We start from the raw sequence: 22,253 nt of genomic DNA on the forward strand, positions 1-22,253 counted from the left end.
GACTTGGAGCAACCTGGGCTGGTGGAAGGTGTCCCTATCCATGGCAGGGGGTGGAATGAGATATCTTTAAGGTCCCTTCCAACCCAAACCATTTTGGGATTCTGGGATTGCTAGAAATAGTAGCCAGGCACTGATATAATTTCTTTTTCTTTTCTGTCATCTAAGGCTGATTCCGTCTCACAATGAGTCAGTTTTTCTGTAATGTTGAGCCAAACATTATTGATGATGAAATGGTTCAGAAAGCCATCGAAGAGAAGTGTCCAGAGGACCTTGGAGATCTTGCCAGAGTGGAAAATACTAACTTTAAGGTTGTGACAGAGCTACAGCTTAGTTTTAAAAGTGAGTATCAGAATATATACATATTTTCCCTCTTCTTTTGCTAGAAGGTAATAGAATAAAGCATGAAGTGGGTAACTGGCAATTAAGCAATCATTATTAGCTTGGATTTATTATGTGAAAATTAATGTCTGGAGTTAGACTTTTGCTCATACCTGTACAAAGTAGCTTCATCAGAGGGAGCCAGGTGCTTTTGCTGGTGGGTAACTTCAAAGCTGCTTCACTTCCCACTCTTATTGTCAGCTGCTGTTCTCATTTAACATTTATATTGTGCTGACACCTACAGGCCACAGGCCTATTAGGCCCCTCGGTACGTGGCCAAATCCAGCCCTGGGTAGGCTCTGCCACGGCTGGTGATTGTGGGAGAGCTGTTTGGGAGATTATGGTGATTACAATCCAATCTGATGGCATTCTCTGGTCATCCATAGCATTACCACAGCTTGCCTCCTACTGTCAAACCTGTTGTAAACTTGCACTCAAAAAATGAAAAGGAAGAACATTTGGCTCAATATTTGAGTATTTGGGGGAGAGGGGTAATTTCATAGGCAAAAATCTACTGTTGATTGTTCTTTGTGTGCTCCAGTAAAATAATGTGTGTATGAGTTGATTTTCTTAGAAAAGACTCCCTTGACCTGATCCTGCATAGATTTGTTTGCAAATACAAAATACAGAACTGTGTGAATATTTTGTGCATGCAGTTCCTTGGTTTATTGTGCCCTCATTAAATAAGGATAGCAGGACAGCAGATGAAATCTTTGGGGAAGCCATTGCAGGGGAAAGAGAAATGGGAGTGAGAATGTTCTGTATTTCCTGTCACCTTGGTCCTGATGCTTTGCTGTGGGGACTAACGGCCTGCCCTTGTGATTCTGTTTTTGGAGGAAACTAAATGCAGGGATATTGATTAGTTCTAAACTGCAGCCTTCACAGAAAGAGTAGACTCCAACTTCTTCCCCTGTGATGAGAATCCTGGGAGCAGGAGAGTCATTTACAAAAGCAGGGGCTGGGCACTGCTAGACTGCAAATGCAGAGAAAAGCAGTCTCATCCCAAACCTCCCTCTTGGAGCTGGAGAGGAAAATGAAGGTCGAGGCCTCCTAGCAGAGGATTCATAAAGCCACTGGAGTGCAGGGCCATAGTCAGCATCCCCTGCGCGCCTCGTTGGCCTCACTGATGAGCAGCGTGCACTGGTGCAGGACACTGAGGTTAAGTGGGCTGTTTCATTGAAATCTCGTCCAGCCAGTGCACCTCTGAGCTCTCCAGGGCACTCATCACACGCTGAAAATCCTTTTGGAGGCAAGACTGGACGTGTTTTCCTTGTGCAAGGCAGCGTGTCTGCTAAAACGAAGCTGTCTCACATGAAAAGCAGTTTTCTTTTATTTTCTTTTTTTTCCTGCGGCTTTAGGTATCCTGCAGATTGATAATCTGTGGCCATTAGAGAATCTGACTAAACTGCAGCTGGACAACAACATCATTGAGAAGATAGAAGGTCTGGAGAGTCTGGTTCACCTTGTATGGCTTGGTGAGATACAGGCATAGGAGGTTGGATGCCTTCACAGGTGCAAAGCAATCTGTGATAAACCACGATGTCACCTTCCTTCTCAAACACGACTGATAGGAACTTACCCTGGGAAGGCTGTCAGCTGTCTCTGTGTCTCCTTATTTGACTGTCAAATGTCAAAATGCCTGAGTATCAGAGCTGCAAAACAATCCTTCAAATGTTTAAAAACTGGGTTTAATACATTTGGTGTGGCAGGAGCAGGAAGCTGAGGTTTCAAGGTTGTTTCCAAGATTTGTATTGTGTTTAGGGTGACTTTCAGGAATATTTATGGAAACACCTCTGTTATTTAGAAGCCTGTATTTTGTTTTCAAAGCTGCTGCAGGCATTCCAGAGCCTACAACCCACCATCTTTACCCCTGTATCCTTAAGGGCTTGGTGTCATTGTTGTCCCAAGGAGTGCCCATCCTTGTATCCTTATGTGACTGCTTGCAGCTACACAGATGCACAGCTTAGAGCATTCCCTGGAACTGCAGCCATGCTGCTGGTTGGAATTCTAAATATATCCTCAGCATGCAGGGCTTCAGCTCGTAAGCACATTGTGAAATGTCTAATGGGTTCTTCCGCCCAGTTGTCTGCACTGTTCTGCTCCACAGATGACTGATGCACTTGTGAATCACCAACTGATCTCCACAGTGTAAGCAGAGTGTTTTGAAAGACACTCACATATTCCCTTTGCCCAAAGGCTGCAGTGGTTCAGCTGCTGCTACACAAGGGTCTCAGCCACCCAAGAGACCTCATAAACTGTTTTCGGACTCTTGGCTTTCTCAGTACTAGCCCAAGGGCAAATCCTGCCCTTAGTCATGGTGAGTGTAGGTGTTAGGAGAGATATTCTGGCAGGAGAAGAGGATATTTCAATAAGTGAAACAGCTAAAGTGAGCCTTTGCATAATTATGCTGATGTGGAACTGCCATATCTTGGTCCTGTAGGAACGACCACAACTGTGGCATTGGTGTGGCAGGCCAGAGTCTGCAAGAAACAAGATGGTGTCAGATTTGTCACAGAAATTGCCCTCTTTAGGTTATTTCCCCACCCCTTTTTTGTGTTTCCCCATAAGGCAGAAGTCCATTTCAGGCTGTGTATGTGGACTCTGCATGGACTAACTTCAGCTTTTCCTCTCATTTAAAAGTTGCACAGACCATTGCAAGGAGGAGATTGGGATGGAGGATGATTTAATGCTGAGCCTTTCCTGTGGGACACTGACCACCCCTGAGAAAAATCTGTACATAAACTCCTACATCCAGAACTAACTGCAAGGGCAGAATCAGGGTGTTCTGCAAGAAATAATGTAATGTTTGATTTCTAAACTCTTCCCCAGACCTGTCCTTCAACAATATTGAAGTAATTGAGGGCCTGGATACCCTTGTCAAACTGCAGGACCTCAGTCTCTACAGTAACAGAATATCTAAACTTGAGCACATGGACGCATTGCAAGAGCTGCAGATTTTCTCTGTAGGGAAGAATAACCTGACCATTCTGGAAGATGTGAGTGTTCCCTGGCTTTGCAAATATTCCCTGTCGAAGGATCAGATATTCTAAAACTGGCATTTGCCATTGTGTCCAAGCCCCTCCTTAGCTGATGAAATTCTCTTTAGGATTTCAAAGTATTTCTGAGCTATGGTTTTGGTCCTCTGTCCTGGTGTTAAGTGCTTGCTGCAGCCATTTTTCTTTTAGATTATTGACTCGTGGGGGCCCAGTTCTGTGACTGCTCTCAGCCATGGCGAAATTCCTATTGGCTCTCATGAAAGCTAGAAAAGGAATAAGTGGCTACATATGAGAAAAGGGGAGAGACTAGGATTTATTTGGAGTTCTTTTGAGGGCATCGTAGCAATTTAAGATCTGTGATTTGTGCACCCTGTCAGCCTTCTCTCTCTCCACCCATTGTCTAGATAATTTCCAATGTGAACTTAAGTATTTTCTTTTCCAAAACCATTAGAAACTCATAATTGACTGTCGTGTGAATTTGGCAGCGGAGCAGAATACAGATTGCAACTTAACTGTAATAAAAGCAATAAATTCCAGGGCTGTGTTTCCCCAGCACTGGGAAATACAGAGCTCTTTCCCTTTGGCACAGGTTGTCTATCTCAGGAGGTTAAAAAACCTACGGACTCTGAACCTCAGTGGGAACCCTTTCTGCAACAAAGAGCACTACATGCTGTTTGTTGTTGCTCATCTTCCAAGCCTGGTGTACTTGGACTTCAAACTTGTGAGAGACTCCACGGTGAGATTTCTGCATTCCCTGATTGGGAAATCAGATAACAGCATCTTACAGAGATTTTGCTTTGTTGGTGTGCCAGCAATATTCCAGCACTGGGGGCAGGTTCCCTGCAGAAATCAGGCTCACAGAAACACACAGTGTTTACTCTGCTTCCACATAACAGCTGTGAACCTGTAGGCCAAATTCTGTCAAATCTGACAGAGAGGCAGAGGTGTCAGAAGCATGATGTCTTCACAGATTTTGTGAAAATCAGCAGCTGTGTGTGGGAGAGGGGCCTGGTTCATGTTGCCACAGAGAGGCTGCAGTGTGAGTGCAAGTCTTCTTAGAGAATCTCAGAGGAAATCAGTCTTGAGACATGGATCCAGGGGGAAGGAGCCTTGGTGGTCCTGCTGCTCACAGAGTGATTTGTTTCAGTAGCAGACTGACAGACTATCCAGGCAAGCAGGTGCCTGGATGCACTTCCCACTCTTGTTTTCTGAGAACAAGACAGTTCATCCTCACCAGTAACCTGTGGAACTGCTGCATCATCCCAGGGCTGAAAGGAACAAAGACAGGGGTTTTTGTTCAGGGTTTTTTTTTTAGTAACCAAAGAACATGGTTAATTGTAAATTTGCTTGGCACAGAGCAGGAGCTGTGCTTGGAATGTACATTGCTCTTACCATAGGACTGGAAGGGCTTTCCAGGTCATGGAATGCAGTCCCTGCTCATCAGGGACGTCAGAGAATTGTATACTTAAATTTGTCAAGCTTCAGTTTCAAGCTAATGAGGTTCTTGCCCCTGGTACTACCTTGCCATCCACTCCTCCAAAGAGCCTTCTTCTCCCTAGAAAATGTATTAACCTCACTGACTGATCAAATTGGAGCTCAAATTCTAGAAGTCAAAATAGAACTTCCTGCTAAAAGAGGAAAAAAACCAAAACTCTAAAGATGAGAAAATGGAGAGAGAAAAGCTTCCTGGGACTGAATTATCTCAGATGTATTGAATGCAGAAACAGAGTAATATACCAGCAAAAAATGGGATGAGGATTAGATTAGAAACTTCATAAGTAGTTTAATAAAAAGCCCATGAGGAAATGGAGATGCAGATGCCGCTCTGGTGCATGTTCTAGATAGATCAGTTGCTTATGCCCTGACTTGTTGAGCAATGTTGTATAATCCAATACAAACATTTTATTTCTGTTTCTCAGAGGCAAGCTGCAGTTTTAAAGTATCAGGATCTTACTATGCCATTGGAACAAGAGGAGGCTCAGGCTCTTGCTCAGCAGGAGATAGAACAGGCAAAGCAGAAAGAGCTGGAGTACCACCAGGTAAGGTTTCTTTGGCTGGTTGTGTATTTGTCTCAAGAGAAAGAAGCACAACACATATTGACTTGTCTTTTCCCTGCTTGAAGATTTAATGAGAGGTTAACATCAACTCTGCTAAAACTAAGGCTTGGATTAATCTCTGTGATCTCTGAATCTTATCTTTTGGATGAAAACAGGAACTGCTGTGGAATACACATGACGTGGGGGAACATAATTCTTTGGTCTGAACAATGAAACTACAGATAAAGACCCTGCAAAGCTAAATAGTAAATCATACACAGGGAGTTTATCAGCCTGACGTGAGATTAAGAAAATTACAGGTCTGAGGAAAATGTTAACATTTTCATGGTGAAGTGACTTTTTTTTTTTCTCCTTCACACTAAGTTAAGCTTTTCATTAGTTTTATGGTTAAACTCTCCAGGACTTTCGGAGATCTCTGTAGTCCTGTGACCAGACTGAATGGTGCTTTCAGCTGTGGCCTGGCTCTGTGTTCCAGACCTCTAGAAGATCAGCGTGGTCGAAGTTTCGTGGTTTAGTGCCAGGGAGTACGCCTGCAACTCTTCCCTTTGTCCCTCCCCAAAGTTCACCAAGTCCTTATCTGAAAGGCTTAATAGCCTTGCAATAAGTGTTTGTATGTGGCAATGTCTTATATTGGCAACTGGAACAGGTTGCCCAGAGAAGCTGTGAATGCCCCATCCTTGAAGTGTTCCAAGCCAGGCTGGGTGGGGATTGGAGAAACTTGGCCTAGTGCAAGGTGTCCCTGCCCATGCCAGGGGGGTGGAATGAGATGATCTTTAATGTCCCTTTCAACACAAGCCATTTTATGATTCTGTGATCTGAGATTAAACAGTGTTTTCTATCCTTAGGCTACAGAGTTGTAGCAGCAAAGCCCCTGGGATGGGTTTCACTCCAGTTGCAAGGTGCTTTCGTGGCTTGGTTGGTGTGTTGGCTGCGTTCATGTAACTGTGTCTGCACCAATGTTCTGCTGCTGCTGAGGTGCTTATAGGAGACACATCCTGAAGACTGGCAGCAGGCTGGCACCTTTATTGTACTTATTTTACTCTGTTTCTCTTCAAAGACAGCCTTTGTTGAGCACCTGAATGGATCATTCCTGTTTGACAGTCTGTATGCAGAGGATACAGAAGTTGCCAAACTGGCTTCCCTCCCTGAAGTGGAGGACCTGCTGCAGGCATATCCTTCCTGGGTTTGGAATACCTACAGCTAAAAGGTAATGCCTTGAGTTAAGAAGGAAATGCATCCACAGGGACTCTTCATCTGTTGCTTTTGTCCAGAGCTGAAAGCTACATTGATCTAAGATCTGAAGACAGTCTGTGTTCAATTTTGGAATGGTACCAAAAATTACACTGCAAGGCTGTGAGACCACTGACAGCTTTAAGGCTTGATATCTTGTGAAATATGAGGGCTCCAGACAAACGGTTTATATTACTGGCAAGCTGGTCAGCCCAGCTTGAAACATCCCATTTGTAAAACCACTCGTTTCTATCTCCAACAGGTCATGAGATCCCAGAGTTTTAAATTCTCACCGTTATAATTACCATATTCCTTTTCCTTCCCTTGAATCAAACATGATTTTGGTAGCCTCCTTTTCTGACCCTTCAAGAATCAAGACTTTGTACTTTCTTTAAGTCTGGAATCCACTTAAAGTTTAAAATGAGCTGGAAGATAAATCTCTGTCAGTTAGATTGTAAGAGCACAGTTGCTAAAATCATGTTGAAATTGAAGTGGTAGGAGATAGGAACAGACTAATCAGAATGATACAAGTCACATATCTCACAACCTGCCAGAACTGGCAACGTGAAGTTTCGAGGCCAGCACATTTTTCTGATCATTGCTCCTACACAGGGGAGCAGAAAGCAGACACTTTTTTTCTTTTTTCTTTTCTCATTCAGATTAATAGAGTATTGTCAAGGCCAGTAACTTGACCTTCCTTAAAATTGCGTTACACTGTTGGGGAAAAATGCATCACAGCTTAACTACAATAGACTCCAGAAACAATTCCATTGCCAAGATAATAGCAGAAGAAAAATTGACGTTATTTTTGTGATGCTACCAAGTCAGTAGTTTATTCTGTGCTCTGGCTGTGGGCTTCAGAGCTGTATTTATTAACTACACAGGCACTGTATTCACACTTGTGAAGACAGATAGGATTGTAGGCTTCGTTCTGCTGCTGTGTCAGAAGAATCAGACAAGTGAATGTATTTTCTTCTCTTCCTCAAGGCTTTTTTCCCCCTCAAGTTGCCACAGCTTTCTCCATACTCTTAAGGCAGCAAAATCTTATGCATAAAATGTGAATGGGTGACCCAGTCCTGCCCCAAACAGAATATTTGGCAGCTCCCAGCAAGAACCACAGAGTTCGCATAAAAATAGGTTGTAGCTCTTGTTGCTCAGATTTGCAGAGGCAGAAGGAACATAACACGTTGCTCCACTGAACAAGCAAAAAACCTTGACTCTGCTGTCACATACAAGAAGGAGTTTGTCTCAGTTTGTGAGAACCTATATAACTATGGACTGGAAGAGTATGAAAAACGAGAAGCTGAAGTCTCAAAATTCTACAAAAGACTCCATGAAATTCTGACAGTCAACCAGCAGGAAAGCAAGAGAATAATCTCAGACTTTGAAAATCGGAACCAAAGGGTAATGTTATGCTTTTGTTTGTTTGATACATGATTTCTCTACAGCATATACCAGCTTTTAATTGCGCTGAAAATGGGGGTAACTCCATTAAAATCAGGAATGTTATTTTGGATTGACAATGCTGTAATGAGAATTAATACTTGATCCCTAATGGCAGAATCACAGAGTGGCTGAGGGTGGAAGGCATCTTTGGAAGTCATCTGGTCCTGGTCAAGGAGGACCACCCACAGCAGGCTGCTCAGGACTGTGAATATCTCCAAGGATGGAGACTCCACAGCCTCTCTGGGAAACCTCTTCCAGTGCTCAGTCACTGATCTTTCCTTATATGTTTCTTACAACATAAATTTATACCCAGAAAAATTGTTTTATTAGCTAATACTATGTCATTAACATAATGTGAAAGGGTTTTTAATACTTTATGTAGGAAAAAAAAAGGGGGATTGAAATTTCTACCTTTTGGGCAAACTACAACCAGCTAACACAGCCTTTATCTATACTGGAAATTCAGTGTAGAACAAAATTAATATGTCATAATAGTATCATCTATAAAGGTAAAGGTCCTTCAAGAGTTTAAAGAAAAATGTAGCTAAACAGGGTGGTGTGCAACAGGGTGGGGGTTTCTACTTATTTTTTTCCCATCCAGAAAAGTCACCAATATTTAAGAAAATGGAAATGCTCAACCTTTCTTTTAGTTGAAATATTTTTTATAAAGTTGATTCATAAGAGATAGATAGATAGATAGATAGATAGATATTTACTGCCACTCCCCTTCTTTTTGAAGCCTCCAGTAGCTCTTCCTTCATTGAAAAATTGGGAAGAAAAGGAAGGAAATTGCAGAGTATTCAGATTATTTTCAAGTAATTTTCTGCTTCAGTTCATTTTTTCAGCAACAGCTCAAAGAACTATAACCAAAAAAAAATTAGATAAAGTTATTTTAATGTATTTCTAGTCATTTAAAGCAGGTGCTCTCTCTTTTCATTCTGCTCAACTACAGCCACCCATTGTGGCCACTCAGGGCGTAGGTTCTAGCTGGATCCCTTTCTAACCATGTATAATAGATGGATCATGATTTTGTTTCCACAGAAAAAAATAAGGGAGGGCTAAAGCCTGGTAACACTGTCAGCTGAGAGAGCAAGTCCCTGACAACTGACACCAGCAGAGTCACGAGCGCTGGCTCCCGCTGGAAACCAGGTCACTTTTATTTCAGTGCCTGTCACAGGCTGACAGCTGCTGAGTCACTGTGCTCCTGGGGCCTTGAACCTTGCTGACTCATGATGGAAATCTGCATCCAGCAGCTCTAGCTGGGACACGAGCTGGCAGCACTACCAGAGTCACAGAATTGCAGAACAGTTTGGGTTGGAAGGGACCTTAAAGATCATCTCGTTCCAACCAAAAGTTTGACATGAATATTTAGTTAACTTGCACTTGAATTCTCACTATATCTTCCATTAAAAAAACCCTAAACCAGCAAAACAAACCCTGCAAAACCTACAAAAACAAAGAAACAGCAACAAAACCCAAAGAAACACAGCTGAGGCCAGATTTTACCCCTTCACCTCTGTCCGACCTACAGGCTCAGCTATGGATTGGGCTGCAAGGGCATGGAGTGACAAGGGGGAATGGCCTTAAGATGAAGGAGGGAAGGCTTAGGTGGGACATTAGGAAGAAATTCGATTAAATATTAGGATGAAATTGTTCATTGTGAAGATGGTGAGGCCCTAGCACAGGTTGGCCAGAGAAGCTGTGGATGTCCCATCCCTGGAAGTGTCCCAGGCCAGGTTGGACAGGGCTTGGAGCAACCCAGGACAGTGGAAGGTGTCCCTGCCCATGGCAGGGGTGTGACTGGATGATCTTTAAGGTCTTTCTCAACCCAAACCATTCTGAGATTCTGTGATTCTCTAAACAGGATGCAGGGGTCAGCATGCCAGTTTTCCTATAAATATTAGAGGAGTTGGTATCAAAACTGAACACAGTGTTTTAACAGCATTTCCCCATCATTGGAAATTGCTGGAGAAGTTCAAAAGGCACAGAGGCCCCAGCAGACTGCAGTCTGTGGGCTGTTCTTAGGGCTGTTTGTCTGGCTGTAATCCTTTCATGTAAACTTGGGTAACCTGTAAAATGACTGCACTCTCTGAAGTTGGTTACGGAGGATTAAAGGCCTTGAACTTTGAAGTTATTGCTCCCAGAGGTGCAGCTTGAGTGGCTCTGGAGCCTTTTGAGCCTCCTAACTTGTTTACATTAGAGAAGAAGACACCTTGCTCTCCCCTTCCCCCTTCTAGCACTGCAAAGTTTGGGTAATCCACCCCATTTCCAGACACAAGCCTTGGCAAGGGTTTTTAACAGAATTGTTTACTTCACCCCCTTCCATTCCCCCTCAGGAGAAGTGGATTAGTCATAATAAAACATATCTATTTTTCCTCCTTTTTTAAACAATTGATTGTTAACTGATTTTAAACAGACTTGAAAATAACACATTCAGCACAAGATGATTTTTTTTTTTATCCAAGCAAACATAAATCTTGTCTGATACAAAAGTGACGTCAATACACAATTCTGAAGGGCAATAAATCCTTGCTGTAAGAGGGAGGCAGGCAATGATAGGTATTCCATATTCAGAATACTAAATCCTGACCCTGCTGGAAGTCAGTCAAGATTCTCCTTGCAAGGAAATGCATCAGGATTTAGGCCTGCGTTTCTTTCTCTGAAGCAATTGTTAATTTCTTCTTCACAGCCAGCAATGTCAAGAATTAAATATTATTCTTTTTTTGCTTGAAATGAAGGCGAACCAAAGTTGGAAGCATAGAAGGGGCAAAGTCTTCTACTGAGTGGAGGATGAGGAAAAATTTTTCCAATCCTCTTGCAGTAGCAAAGCTCAGCACTGTTGACTACCACCAAGGTAAATCTGGAGACTTTCCTGAATCACCACGTTTCATTTCAGCTCGTCAGCAGCAGAAACTTCTCTCACACAAGTAACAAGTTAATTAAATTGCAATGGAGTGCTGAACACAAACGATAAGCAATTCACGTATCTCTGTGTTTAGAGGCTGGATGAGATTTATCATGCCAGGAGTGGCGATATTGCTGAGTCTAAACGAGCTGAGGGCAAGGAGGACATCCTTCAGCTGTGGGATGCACTCATGACCTTGGAAGCACTGGTATCCAACGACCTGGAGGTGAGGGCCAAGCACACACCTGTGAGACCTCACAGCCAGAATGTGGCGGGGTCACTTTTGTGTCACTGCAGCCCTGTGTAGCAGCATACTCACAAAGAGGGGGGCACAGGGCTTCCACTCAGGAAAAGGTTTTGTCCTCATCTTATTCTTTCTCTGCTTGAAGTTGATGAGTGTGAGATCAGGCCCTGGACATGGATACCTTACAACAGATTTGTATGTCCTTCTCATTTATCCAAGCTGATTTCCCACACTTTTGGAGATAAAGGGAGGTCATGCAATCATTTTCTAGGTCTGCACAAGTCACTGCATAGCATGGGGTGTACGCATTTGGGATTCTAGAGGTGTCATTCTTTGAAGCTGATCTTTGCTATAAGATTACACACATTCCTGCTCGGCTTGCTGCATTTGCTTGCATAATAGCTGCCTTTTCCTCCCCAGACTTTTCCTCAAAAACTAGGGCAGGGCTGCTAATGTGCATCTTCATCGAAGGAAAAAACCCAAAGTAATCTGTTTAAAAATGAGCAGGCAGGAGCTGTGGCCTGTGTGCAGCAGTTTACTTTTGTGAGCATGGATCACAGAAAGCAGCAGCTCAAAATGGATCCTCACTGCATCAGGATTGTACCTTTTTAGTGTTTTCTGAGTTGGCCCTCATGTATCTGCAGTCACTGATGGGATGAGCAAAAACATTTCTCCCTGTGTGCCCTGCTGGATTTGCAGGATTTAGGTACCAAGACATTTAAGTGCAACACTTCACAGATTCTCCATCAGCCATTTCTGAGAGAGGGAATAGGCAGCAGCAATTTTAATTCCTGAGGACTAAACTAAAAGCTGCAGTAAAGCCCAGGAAGAGGTTGTGCTTCGAACAAGAGGCTCTTCATACAGACAAGGAGGCTGCAGCATGGCAGGGTTTGGGAATACAGCCCTCTCCAGGCATTGCTTAGGTGAGGGTAACAAAGGATGCCCTGGCTTACTCCAGACTCTGGGTAAAGATAGTATTCAGTCAACTTCCCTCCTGATTATGATTTTCTGTCCCTGAAGAGGGGAAGAAAATCTTGCAGCACTTTGAAATCACTTTAAATGCTCAAGGCAGTTCAGTTTCTGACTGTGCTAATAACAGCAGTGAGTCCAAATTACAATAAATTGTAGATTCCTCCTAGACTCCCTGACTCCCTGTTATGTTTATGCAAGTTTTCATTGTGGTATTTCCTCTTTTTCCCTCTGTTAAGGAACTGTTACAGGATTTTAAAAGAAGCATTGATGTCATAGCATCAACATTCATTGAAAACATTCAAGGGATATATCCTTTTCACAGTATGTTGGCCTGGACCTCCCAGTCATGTATCTACACCTCACCTCTAAATCCAAAAATGAGCCACCAGTATAAAAACTTTATTTTTTTTATTTTGATCAACAGAAAATATCTTTTCCCAGCTTTGAGGAACGGTCATTTAAGGTGCCCAGCCTCTTCATGTGGAGACTCTGGAGAGCACAGAAAGATCTAAATTCTACTCTGCTGAAAGTCTGTAGGATTTAGGCAGCTTTCACCCTGTTGGGAATCTTCCTTTCTTCTCCATGCAGAGAAGACAAAACACAGGGAAAATCTGGTTAGACTGTTTTCTAGGTACATTCTTGTCACAGCAGCCAATGAAATATCTACACTTCTTGTTGAAATGTCTTTAAATGGTGTTCATTTTTGGGGTTTTTATGTCTACTGAAAAAAAAGTTATATGAGAATGTTGAAGTGCTTCAGTGTCAGGTCACACTGCTTTAAATCTAGAAATCTGCTGGCCTGGTGCAAATAATTGCACTGCATTCAGGGCTTAGCTTTTACCTGGAGACCTCTTCCCATTTCCCTGGCAAACCTAGGTCCTCTCTCAGTCCTCTGTCATATTTGGCAGTAAGGATGAGACTCAATGTGTGATTAAGAACTGAAAGTGTATATCCTGATATCCTGACATCACAGCAGCTCCTGGGAGCAGCCAGGCTCATTCCTGCAGAATCCCACAGTGCAGACAGTCAGTCCCAGTTACAGGAGGTCATTCAATCTCCACAGATGAGTGGTGTGGTCAGCTTTTTCCTTAACCACGTTCTGTACGTTGAGCCAGTGCCGGGACCTGGAAAATCAACACCATGAAAAACTGATGGAGATGACCTTTGCCATCCTGGAGAAACTGGACAACCGTGAGCTTGAAGAGGATTTTCCAGATGATGTTCGAAGGGTGAGGGCACCAAAACAATTCATCCCTGCAAGGGAGTTGGCAAGGAGACGAGGCCACAGCCTCTTCTTTGAAGGGACAGGATTTCCAGGAGGCTCTGTGCTGCCAGAGCCATACCTGAACCACAGCATAACCTCCTTCCTTAGAGGGTCCAGCCACTTTGCTGAACTGTGGTGCCTTCAGACATCTCCACTGACTAGGACAGGGGATAAGTGCACTGCAGGTTTCCCTGGGCAGTGCCAAAGCTGGTGACAGCAACCCTGGAGAGGTGCTGAGGAAATCTCTTTCCTGCCTCCAGCACAACTCACTGCTCTGGCTGATTTCCAGGCACTCGGGCAGCATATTTGCTGCACTCACTCGCAGCTGGTTTTGTTCAGACTCTCCCTGCTCCCTCAACAGAATCCCAACACTGCTCTGAATTTCTTGCACCGGGGCTCTGTTTGCCTCAGTGATTTCAAAATCCCCTCCTGGAGCTCCCGAGCCCATGAGCTGATCTGGAGGTAGGACATGACACTTGAAATGGAGACTTCCACCAAGCCCTCAGTCTTGCTGTGCTAGCAAAGATCCCAGGAGCCTTTCCAAAAGCACCAAATCGTTGCAGTGCTCCACTCAGCAATGCTGCTGCCCTTTTTGCCTCCATTATTCCTTCATTTAGTGGCTAAATTACTTGAATTTGCATTAGCTGTGGTTTTGCTCTGTCCAGATTATCCCAGCCCCCTGTCACTCCAGGTAATCAAGAGCTGACAGACACAAACCAGACCCCTGAGCCCCGGGGGAGCTCCTGCTTTATGGCCTGTGCAGATGGTGGCGGTTCCGCACTGCTGCCACGCACCCATTTTGCTTCACTGCCATCCATTCCCCCAGAGAAGGGAATTCATTTGTCCAACAGCTGCACTTGGCTGCAGGAGGAGAGTCATTACAGGTTAGCAAAGCCACCCTCTATTTAGAGCCACGAGGGAAGTCACTGCTTCCATTAGAAGCTGGGACTCTCCAAAAATGAAGATTTACAGCCAGCACCAGCAGTGCGGGAATCCCTCCAAGTGTGATTTTCCATTTCCAGACATGCTGGAGAATATACAGCCTTGCTTCAACACCAGCTGCACGGCAGCCCTGCCTGCACAGAACTCCCTGTTCCAGCATGTGGGGCCAAGGATGCTGCCTCAGTTTCCCCACCTGTACTAGGGATAATGCCCTATTACACTGTAGCGAAGCCAAGGGTAATGCCCTGGATTCATCCCGATGAGTAGGGATTTGCCAGGTTGAGACAGAGGGCTGATTTCTCCCTCTGAGCACTGCTGTGCTGCTCATTCATTGTGTGCTCACCCCCTCCTTTCATCTGGTCACGTTACCTCTCAGCTCCTTGTGGACAAAGACACCACTGTCAATGCCATCAACATGTCCCACAGCATCCGCCTGCGGAAGATAGATAAGCGAGAGAGCGACATGCTCTGCAACACCTACCAGTGGCAGACCTCAGTGACAGAGAAGGTAAGAGACCCTCACACTCAGGGGGATGGGGCACAGACAGGTCTGGCCCAAGTGGCAGGGACACTTGGAGGAGAGATGCTCCCAGACCTTTGCTAGAGCCCTCTTTGCTCCAGGGACCTTGACACGCCTGCAGATTCACTGCTTGGTTTCAATCTGTCCAGGCTTTCCAAACCGAGAGCGACAGAAACCGCGCCTGTATCGGAAAGATCATTTGCTTCATCAGTGCTCTGCAGAAGGAGCTGGATTACACAGGGATCCTGAAGCCTATGGAATAGGGGCTGGGCAGCTGCCTTGGCTGGGGCACACGGGACAGCCCCCAGCAGGAACAGCTGCCTCTCTATGCCCAAGCTGCCTGGGACATTTCAGACCAAATGCATATTTCTTCATCCCACCATAAGCTGCAAATAAAAGCTGCTTCTTCATTCTGGAAAAGCATCCAAAGCCCTGTCTCTTCCATCACATTGGCACGAACCCCTTGCAGACAACTCAGACCTGGTCACAAGGGGTTATGGATCAGCTGTGAGCTGATTGAACCAAATCATCATAGCATATCATGCCTGAAAGCTTCAGTACCTGTGAGCACAGTGGCAGGAACCAGTGAGCTGCTGGCACGAGGCAGCAGCTCGGGAGAGGAGCGCACTCCATCAAACCACCTCCAAGATAACAGCAGGTTTCCAGCTCAGCAAGCACAAGGCTGGCAGGGGCTCTGTATGCCTGGGAGCCTCATCTTCTCACCCCTTCTCACAAGTGGCTTTCTGCAGCATGAGCAGAGCAGCCCCCAGCCAGCAGGAAGGGAAATCAGTGGTTCCACAGGAGCTCACGCGCCGCCGCTCACGACAGCCAAGTGAGGAGTCATTAATTCCCCTCCTTGCTTGGTGACAACCGCTGCCACACTGGCTTGTGGGCAGCTTCTGAGGAGTGGTGCTGGCCGGGATGGTGCTGCTCCAGGCAGGCAGCAAGGAGAAGGTGGGAAGGTTAAATGAGAGGGTGGCCGTGTATGCACACCAGGTCTCAGAAACCTTGTGGCTGATGCTGCCTGTCAAACACCGATTCAGCTAATCATGCTCTGTGCTTCTGAAGATGGCTGCAGCCCAGGTTTTAGCCCTCTTGCTCCAGGACTACACAGTTGTCTCCTTGCTACCTCCTCAGCTGCATGGAGTTGTTCATACAGTAGTTAGTGCCTGCTCTCGTCTGTGATTTTTAATGCCTGGAGCCATCCCAACACCTGCCCACAACCTGGCAGCTCAGGACCCACCCCACAGTTTGGTGATTAAAACAAAGACACGCAGCTTTTGGTACCTCACAGGGGCGAGTCTTTAATGGAACACAGAGACCCTGGTGTTACAGACAGGCACGCTGAGGGATGAACAACAGATGCAGTGGAGTCTGTTTTCAGATTTCCATAACAAGTGTGTGTCAGGAGCTGGCAGCTATGAAGACATGTGGCATATGCTGGGTATGTCTGTGCCGTGCCCTGCCCAGGAAGCTGTTTCTTCCATGGGAGCTCCTCTGATGAGTTACAGACACCAGGAAAGGATGGAGCTGCTGGCTTGGGGATTCAGAGGAAACTCACCTTGACCTTTCCTCCTTGTGTGCTGCACTGCAGCAGGCAATCCAAGTGAAGAGTTGCCCACAAAACCACAGCACATGAAGCTGATCCCAGGAAAAATGGAATGGCAGGAAGGTGGCTACCATCCGCTGGGTCAGACCAGCAATTCCCAGCTGGACATTTTCTTCCTGTGCCCTTCCCAGCTGCCTCAGTCCTGCAACAGCTTGTGTTTTACAGTTGAACTCTCTGAGCAGAGGTGAACAAAAAGAGTCCCAGCTGCAGTGCGAGCACGCAGCTCACACAGGTCGTAGTCGTGGGCCCACTCCACGTTGCCCCAGCGCCGAATCTGAAGGAGAGGAGGAACGTGGATAATACTCAAAGCACCTCAGCAACTCTCAGCCTCCCTTCTCATGTTTGTGAAGCACAGGTAACCCCTCCCAGAACTGAGCTGATCTTCGACTGCTGAGGCAGGGATATCTCCAGATGAGGATGTGCTTCATCTGTACTGGGGTCTGAGGCAAAGCCTCTTAACAGGAGAATGAAAAGATTCCCAACTTCAGCCACTTTTGGGACAGGGAGAGTTTCACACCAGGCTAATTTCCAGCAAGCTTGGTATCTCAGTGTCTACCAAAGCCTCCAGGCTGGATAACCCATAGCAAAAGAAGCCAGCCACAACTTTGCACTTCAGATTAGAGAGGGAGAAAAGCAGCCATCTGGGCTCTGTGAAAAGAAACTGGCAGCCCTGGGAGCACTCTGGGCTGTTGCGCCTGTGGTGCTGCTCTGCAGCAGCACGCTCCAAACACTCTCAGACAGGGAGACTGGTGGAGTGGAACGTCTCCTGCTATAGCAGGCACTTCCCTTGCCAGTTATTTGTGGTGGGGGATGCATTTGTCATGCTGAGATTATTGCTATTTGAATTATAGGGCTGTTTTGTAACATAATTTACCTGGTATTCTTCCTCCAGGCGAGACAGCAGCACAGCTTTCTCTACTGTAATGTGCCTGTCAATCAGGCTCATGGACAGAATCAGCGATTTCAGCTGGGTGATTACAAATTCTATACCTGGAAGGGAATAACCCAAACCAAACAAGATTCATGGCTGTTTTCTGCAGTGTTACAGCAGCATCTTCACACGCTCTGAAGAGACAGGCAGGCTGTGGTACCCCCTCAGGGAGGGCCAGTGATCCTCCCACCTGCACCTGGGCACTCGGATCTGTGGTTAACAGCAGGCACAGAGCATTGTGCTGCCCCTGCCACTGCAGTGACAAAGGCCACGCCCTGGACACCACCCCCTTTTATTCTGCCACAATCCTTCCCTGTGCAAAGGGAAAAGATATCCATCCAGGCTCCAGCATTCTGTGTCTTTGGTGGGTTTCACTGCCTGCTGCTCATTCAGGTCTGGAGTAAAGCAAACCTCCCTTCATTTCTTTATCTTTCAGTGTCGTTCAGATGATTCAGGCAAGATTAAGTGGGATATAAGGATGAAAAAGTGAGGACAGTGCACAGTGTGGGCACTTTGGAGTACTAAGCCTGATTTCTTTTCCTGGTAACAACAAAGCTAGGGATTAAATCATTAGAAGGTTTGGCATTAAAGAAGTTATTTGTGCTAAGGTGGAGCAAACAGCTCATGGGACAGCACAGTCAGATCCTGAACACCAGTGGCACTGAAGAGAATCCCTGCCTGTGACAAAAGCAGGTCAGGGCCTGGCCTGCAGACTTAAAAGATAAACCTCCACACTCAGAGCAGGAGAAGAAAAACATTACAGTCACTCTCCTGCCCTGTGGAGAGGAACCACCTCCATACTGGCCCAGCCTGAGCGGAGAGCTCCTGGCCCAGCCCTGCTCACCTTGCAGGGCCCACATGTTGTAGGATGCCAGATGGCTGACGAAGGTCTCCTTGGTGCTGGCTGGAATGCTTGGCCCCAGGATGCTGGTCGAGGAGCCAATTGTCACGTTGTACCTGGAATGATCCTCCAAACCCTTAGCAAAGCCCAGGGAAAAGGCCCAAGGTTCACAGAGCTTGTGGCTCTGGCAGTCACAAGCACCAGAGCTCCTGGGCTCAGCAGGGCAGGGCCTAAGCAGCCAGGAACACCTTTGAGCTCTCACCTTTTCTCAGCCCAGGAGACCACAGGATCCCATTCATTCTTCTGCAGCTCTGCCAAGGCCGGAGGCTCCTCCACACGATAGCTGGGACACCACAGAACAAAACCACACTGGAAGGTCACTCCCAGGCTGGGACACACCTCTGGGAAGGACACTGACCTCACCAGACCCACAGCAAGTGGAACAGGGACCTGCTGTCCACCCAGGCAGCAGTGACAGGGAACAATCCCTCAACTCTTCCCCAAATTCAGAGCTTTTTCTTATTCTAGGAAGGACAGTTCTATCTTACTACAAAACAGAGCAGTGGACCAGCCAATTGAAAACTGCAGGTAGCCCCAGGCCACAGGCTGAAGAGAGGTTTAGCAATTAGAGGAGGGTACAAATCCCACTGGAACTCTGTGTGGGGCCACTCCTGCTTCTCCTTGCCCAGTGGCTCAGCTCAGCATTCCCTGCCTCCAGTCTGGTCTGACCAAAGCCACAAGGGCAGGTGGGGGAAGCCCACCACAGGGACTATGCAGCTGCCAGTGGAGGCTGGGGCAGGAGCCTGGGCATGAACAGGCTTGATCCTACAGCCCACAGGGACTTTAAGGAATGAAGGGCATTTTGGGACTGGTGCAAGTAGCCTGAGCTGCCTGCACTGGCACAGGAGTATCAGGGACTGGCTGACAGATCCCCACAGGCCTTTCAAAGATGTTTTCTTCCCTCCAAGACCTTCATTTCCTGCTGCTCCCACCCTTGCCCAGCATGCAGGTGTCCAAAACAGAGCTCAACAGAGGACCAGATCCCATTCTCCCTCTCTTGGTGAGCAGACTTCAACCAGGTTTGCACATGTAGGAGCGATCTAAACTAATTCAAACCCTCGGGCAAAAACCAGCACAGATCAGAGCTGTGCCATGACTGGGTGAGAGCAGATGTTTTCCCTCACTTTTCCCAACCCTCTTTCCAAAACCCAGCTGGGTCCCCATCTCGTACCAGACTGTGTCTGTCTCCAGGAACTTCACAGCTGCTCGGATCAGCTGTGTTTTGTTTCGCTGCGTGGGATTGTCCAGCGCCGTGTTGCACAGAGTGGTCTGGGGATAAAGGCAGTTGAAACTGCTGTTATTCAAGGCTTGGAGAAGCAGTAGTTTCCATGGCACAATGGCAAGAAGAAGCAGAGAGATTTGTGGCAGATGAACAACCAAGGGGTGCAGCTAAAGGGGGCGCAGGGCCACAGCATGGCTCATGTAATAGGAATCTTCTCTAATCTTTCAGAATTCCTGGAAGCAGCCCATTAAGCAGAAGGGAAAAAAGTTCATGGACTGCTCCAGAGCTCACTGTTTCCTTCTGTCCCTCATTATTCCCAATAACACTGTCCAGCCCCTTCTCAAGTCCCCCCAGTGACACAGATTGCCTCTATACAGGCACCCAACCAGCCCAGAGAAAAGTCCTAACTTTCTGCTCATTAGGAGCAGGACAACCTGCTGCCTTCACATTCTGAATTTTGAAACCATTTGGAGGTCTCAGCATCCCACCGTGCCATGCTCACCAGGTGCATCGTGTAGAACTTGATGGTGTCTTTCTGGGAATCCCATTCTGTTGCCACTGCAATGGCCAAGGCCTCGCTGGGGACAGTGAAGAGCTTGGCCTGGGGCGTTTTCAGCTTCCGGTGGTCCAGGTTTATTTCAAAGCCTCCTGGGGAATCAGAGTAGAAATCCTGGGGAATCAAAGAGGAGCAGGCACTAAGGAACAACAGACAACCCCACAGCAGGAGCAGATTCAGTGCTGGAGCTGACGGGAGCAAGGGAGCAGGAATACTGAGGTTTCCCACCATCACGTGGATACACCTAGTCTTGGAAGCTGCTTCCCACCATGTAACTTTGCTGTAGACGAGGAAGGGGCACAGCAGCTGGTGACAAACATGCCACTGACACAGCCTGGGCTGCAGGTGCCATGCTGATGTGGTGACACCTCTCCCAGGGATCAGCCCCTCCATCCCATCCTGGCAGCCATACTCACCTTCCCCTTGCGAGATGCTCACGTTCTGGTAGAACCTCTTCCTCTCTAGGGACAGAAATAGAGGGCAAACAGAATATTCAGAGGGCAAACAGAGAACGTTCAGCCCCTTCCCCTGTTCCCCATCACAGCTCAGAACAGACAGAGCTTTGGTGCTGTCAAAGTGGTCTGGCCACAAAAATCCAGCCCTTCATCCATAGTTTCCAAGCTGTGAGCTCCAGTGAGCTCCACTCAGCAGGGAAGCACCAGGAAACTGGTGACAACCACACTGTGTCTGTGCACAGCCAGGGAGCAAACAGAACCAGCTACACTCCTGCCAGGCTGGTCACACTCAGCTGCCTCAGTGTGACAGGGCTGGTTTCCCAAGCAGACCTGTCCCACCACTCCTCAGGAGTTTCGCTTCAGGCTCAACCCTTCCAGATTCTACCACTACAGTCCCATTGGACAAATTAATCCCTGAAGGACACTACTCCCTCCAGACCAAACATCCCAGTCCAGCTCAGGAATATACCTGCCCCACCTGCAAGGTGACCTGAAGAAACTTCAGGTCTCATTTTAGGAGCAGCCTCCTTTGCTACCAGCACTCCTACATGCACTCCCAACACCTGAGAGCAGGATTACACACATTCCAAAAGCTCACATCCCTCCCACAAGGCAGGAAGAATCCACAAGTCATTCCCTTGACAACAGCAACCAGGTTGTAAATCCCAAACCCATAAATGTGCCTCGTGAAGGGCACAACAAGCAGGTCAGGCTGCAGGTCTGCTATTCCAGACTAAGAAAAGCACATTCCCGCTGGGGAAATTGAAGGATGTGCTCAGGCTCGGCGACCTGCGAGCTTTGGGGCCTCAGAAAGCGCCTCAGGCATAGTTCTAAAAACAGATTAAAGTGTGTGTACCCCAGAGGAGCCCCGGGCTCATCAGTGGCTCCCAAAACCTTGCCATGAGTCACCGGGACTCTGCAGCCTCACCTCAAAGTGAGATCAGTTTTACTGTTCTCAAACCCACACAATTCCAGCAAAGTCTGTGAATGGGATACATGGACAGGAACATACCTGAACCTCCCCGTGTGAGTCCCATTCCCTCAAAATCCCTAAAGCCCAACAAAAACACGGGTAACAAACTGCTTCAGTGAGGACTCGACCGTGCTGCCAGTGAACTCTGCCCGCTCCAAACACCCATTAACGCAAAGAAAAGAGCGGGGGGGGAACCCCAGCACCGGAGCCGCTCACCGGCCGTGGGGAGCGCGGTCCCCGTGAGACCATGCCGATCCCAGCCCTGCCCTGGCTGACTACGGGATGAGGTCCCCAGGGAAGGACCCCCCTCCCCAAACGGGGCTGGAGCCGCCCCGGTGCGCCCTCACCTGCCGGCGGGGCATAGGCCCGGCGCCCGCATGGCCCCAGCGAGCCGCTCCCGGTAGCTGCAGGAGGCGGTCGGGGGAGCCAGGTAGGCGGGGAGTGGGTCCACCACAGGCGGCGACAGCTACGCCACATCGCGACAGACGACATAGCAACCCTGTCCCGACCGCACTCAGCACCGCTCGCTGGACGCCGCCATCTTGCCGGCAGCCGCAACCAATCCGCGTCGCCTGAACAAAAAAACATACATTTGCGGCAACGCAACCAATCAACTCCCGGCGCCGCGCCAGCAGCCAATCAGACTCAGGGT

At 47.2% G+C, this 22,253-nt stretch overlaps 2 protein-coding genes across 3 annotated transcripts; one reads left to right on the forward strand and one right to left on the reverse strand.

Annotated features, from left to right (window-relative positions):
• Positions 1–182: 182 nt before the first annotated feature.
• DRC3 (dynein regulatory complex subunit 3) lies at positions 183–15,217 on the forward strand (the record flags this gene model as incomplete). Its single annotated transcript, XM_082292095.1, has 10 exons — positions 183–339; positions 1,737–1,853; positions 3,208–3,374; positions 3,964–4,110; positions 5,294–5,413; positions 6,489–6,614; positions 7,904–8,065; positions 11,107–11,238; positions 14,811–14,942; positions 15,104–15,217. The coding sequence occupies 10 exons, from the start codon at positions 183–185 to the stop codon at positions 15,215–15,217; spliced, it is 1,374 nt and encodes a 457-aa protein (XP_082148221.1).
• A 1,030-nt stretch (positions 15,218–16,247) lies between these two features.
• Positions 16,248–22,150, reverse strand: ATPAF2 (ATP synthase mitochondrial F1 complex assembly factor 2). 2 transcript variants are annotated; one of them, XM_082291805.1, is made up of 8 exons: positions 21,949–22,150; positions 20,590–20,634; positions 20,120–20,265; positions 19,567–19,664; positions 18,598–18,678; positions 18,339–18,451; positions 17,438–17,553; positions 16,248–16,837 (listed from the first exon to the last, which is right to left on the reverse strand). In XM_082291805.1, exons 1-8 carry the CDS (start codon positions 22,091–22,093, stop codon positions 16,700–16,702), a joined length of 882 nt encoding a protein of 293 aa, XP_082147931.1. In that variant the 5' UTR covers positions 22,094–22,150; the 3' UTR covers positions 16,248–16,699. The 2 variants fall into 2 exon arrangements, with proteins under 2 accessions (XP_082147931.1, XP_082147932.1); XM_082291806.1 differs by having other exon boundaries at positions 20,120–20,312; positions 21,949–22,124.
• Between the last annotated feature and the right edge of the window lie 103 nt (positions 22,151–22,253).

This window comes from Coloeus monedula (genome assembly GCF_965178545.1).
Source record: "Coloeus monedula genome assembly, chromosome: 16".
Lineage (NCBI taxonomy): Eukaryota > Metazoa > Chordata > Aves > Passeriformes > Corvidae > Coloeus > Coloeus monedula.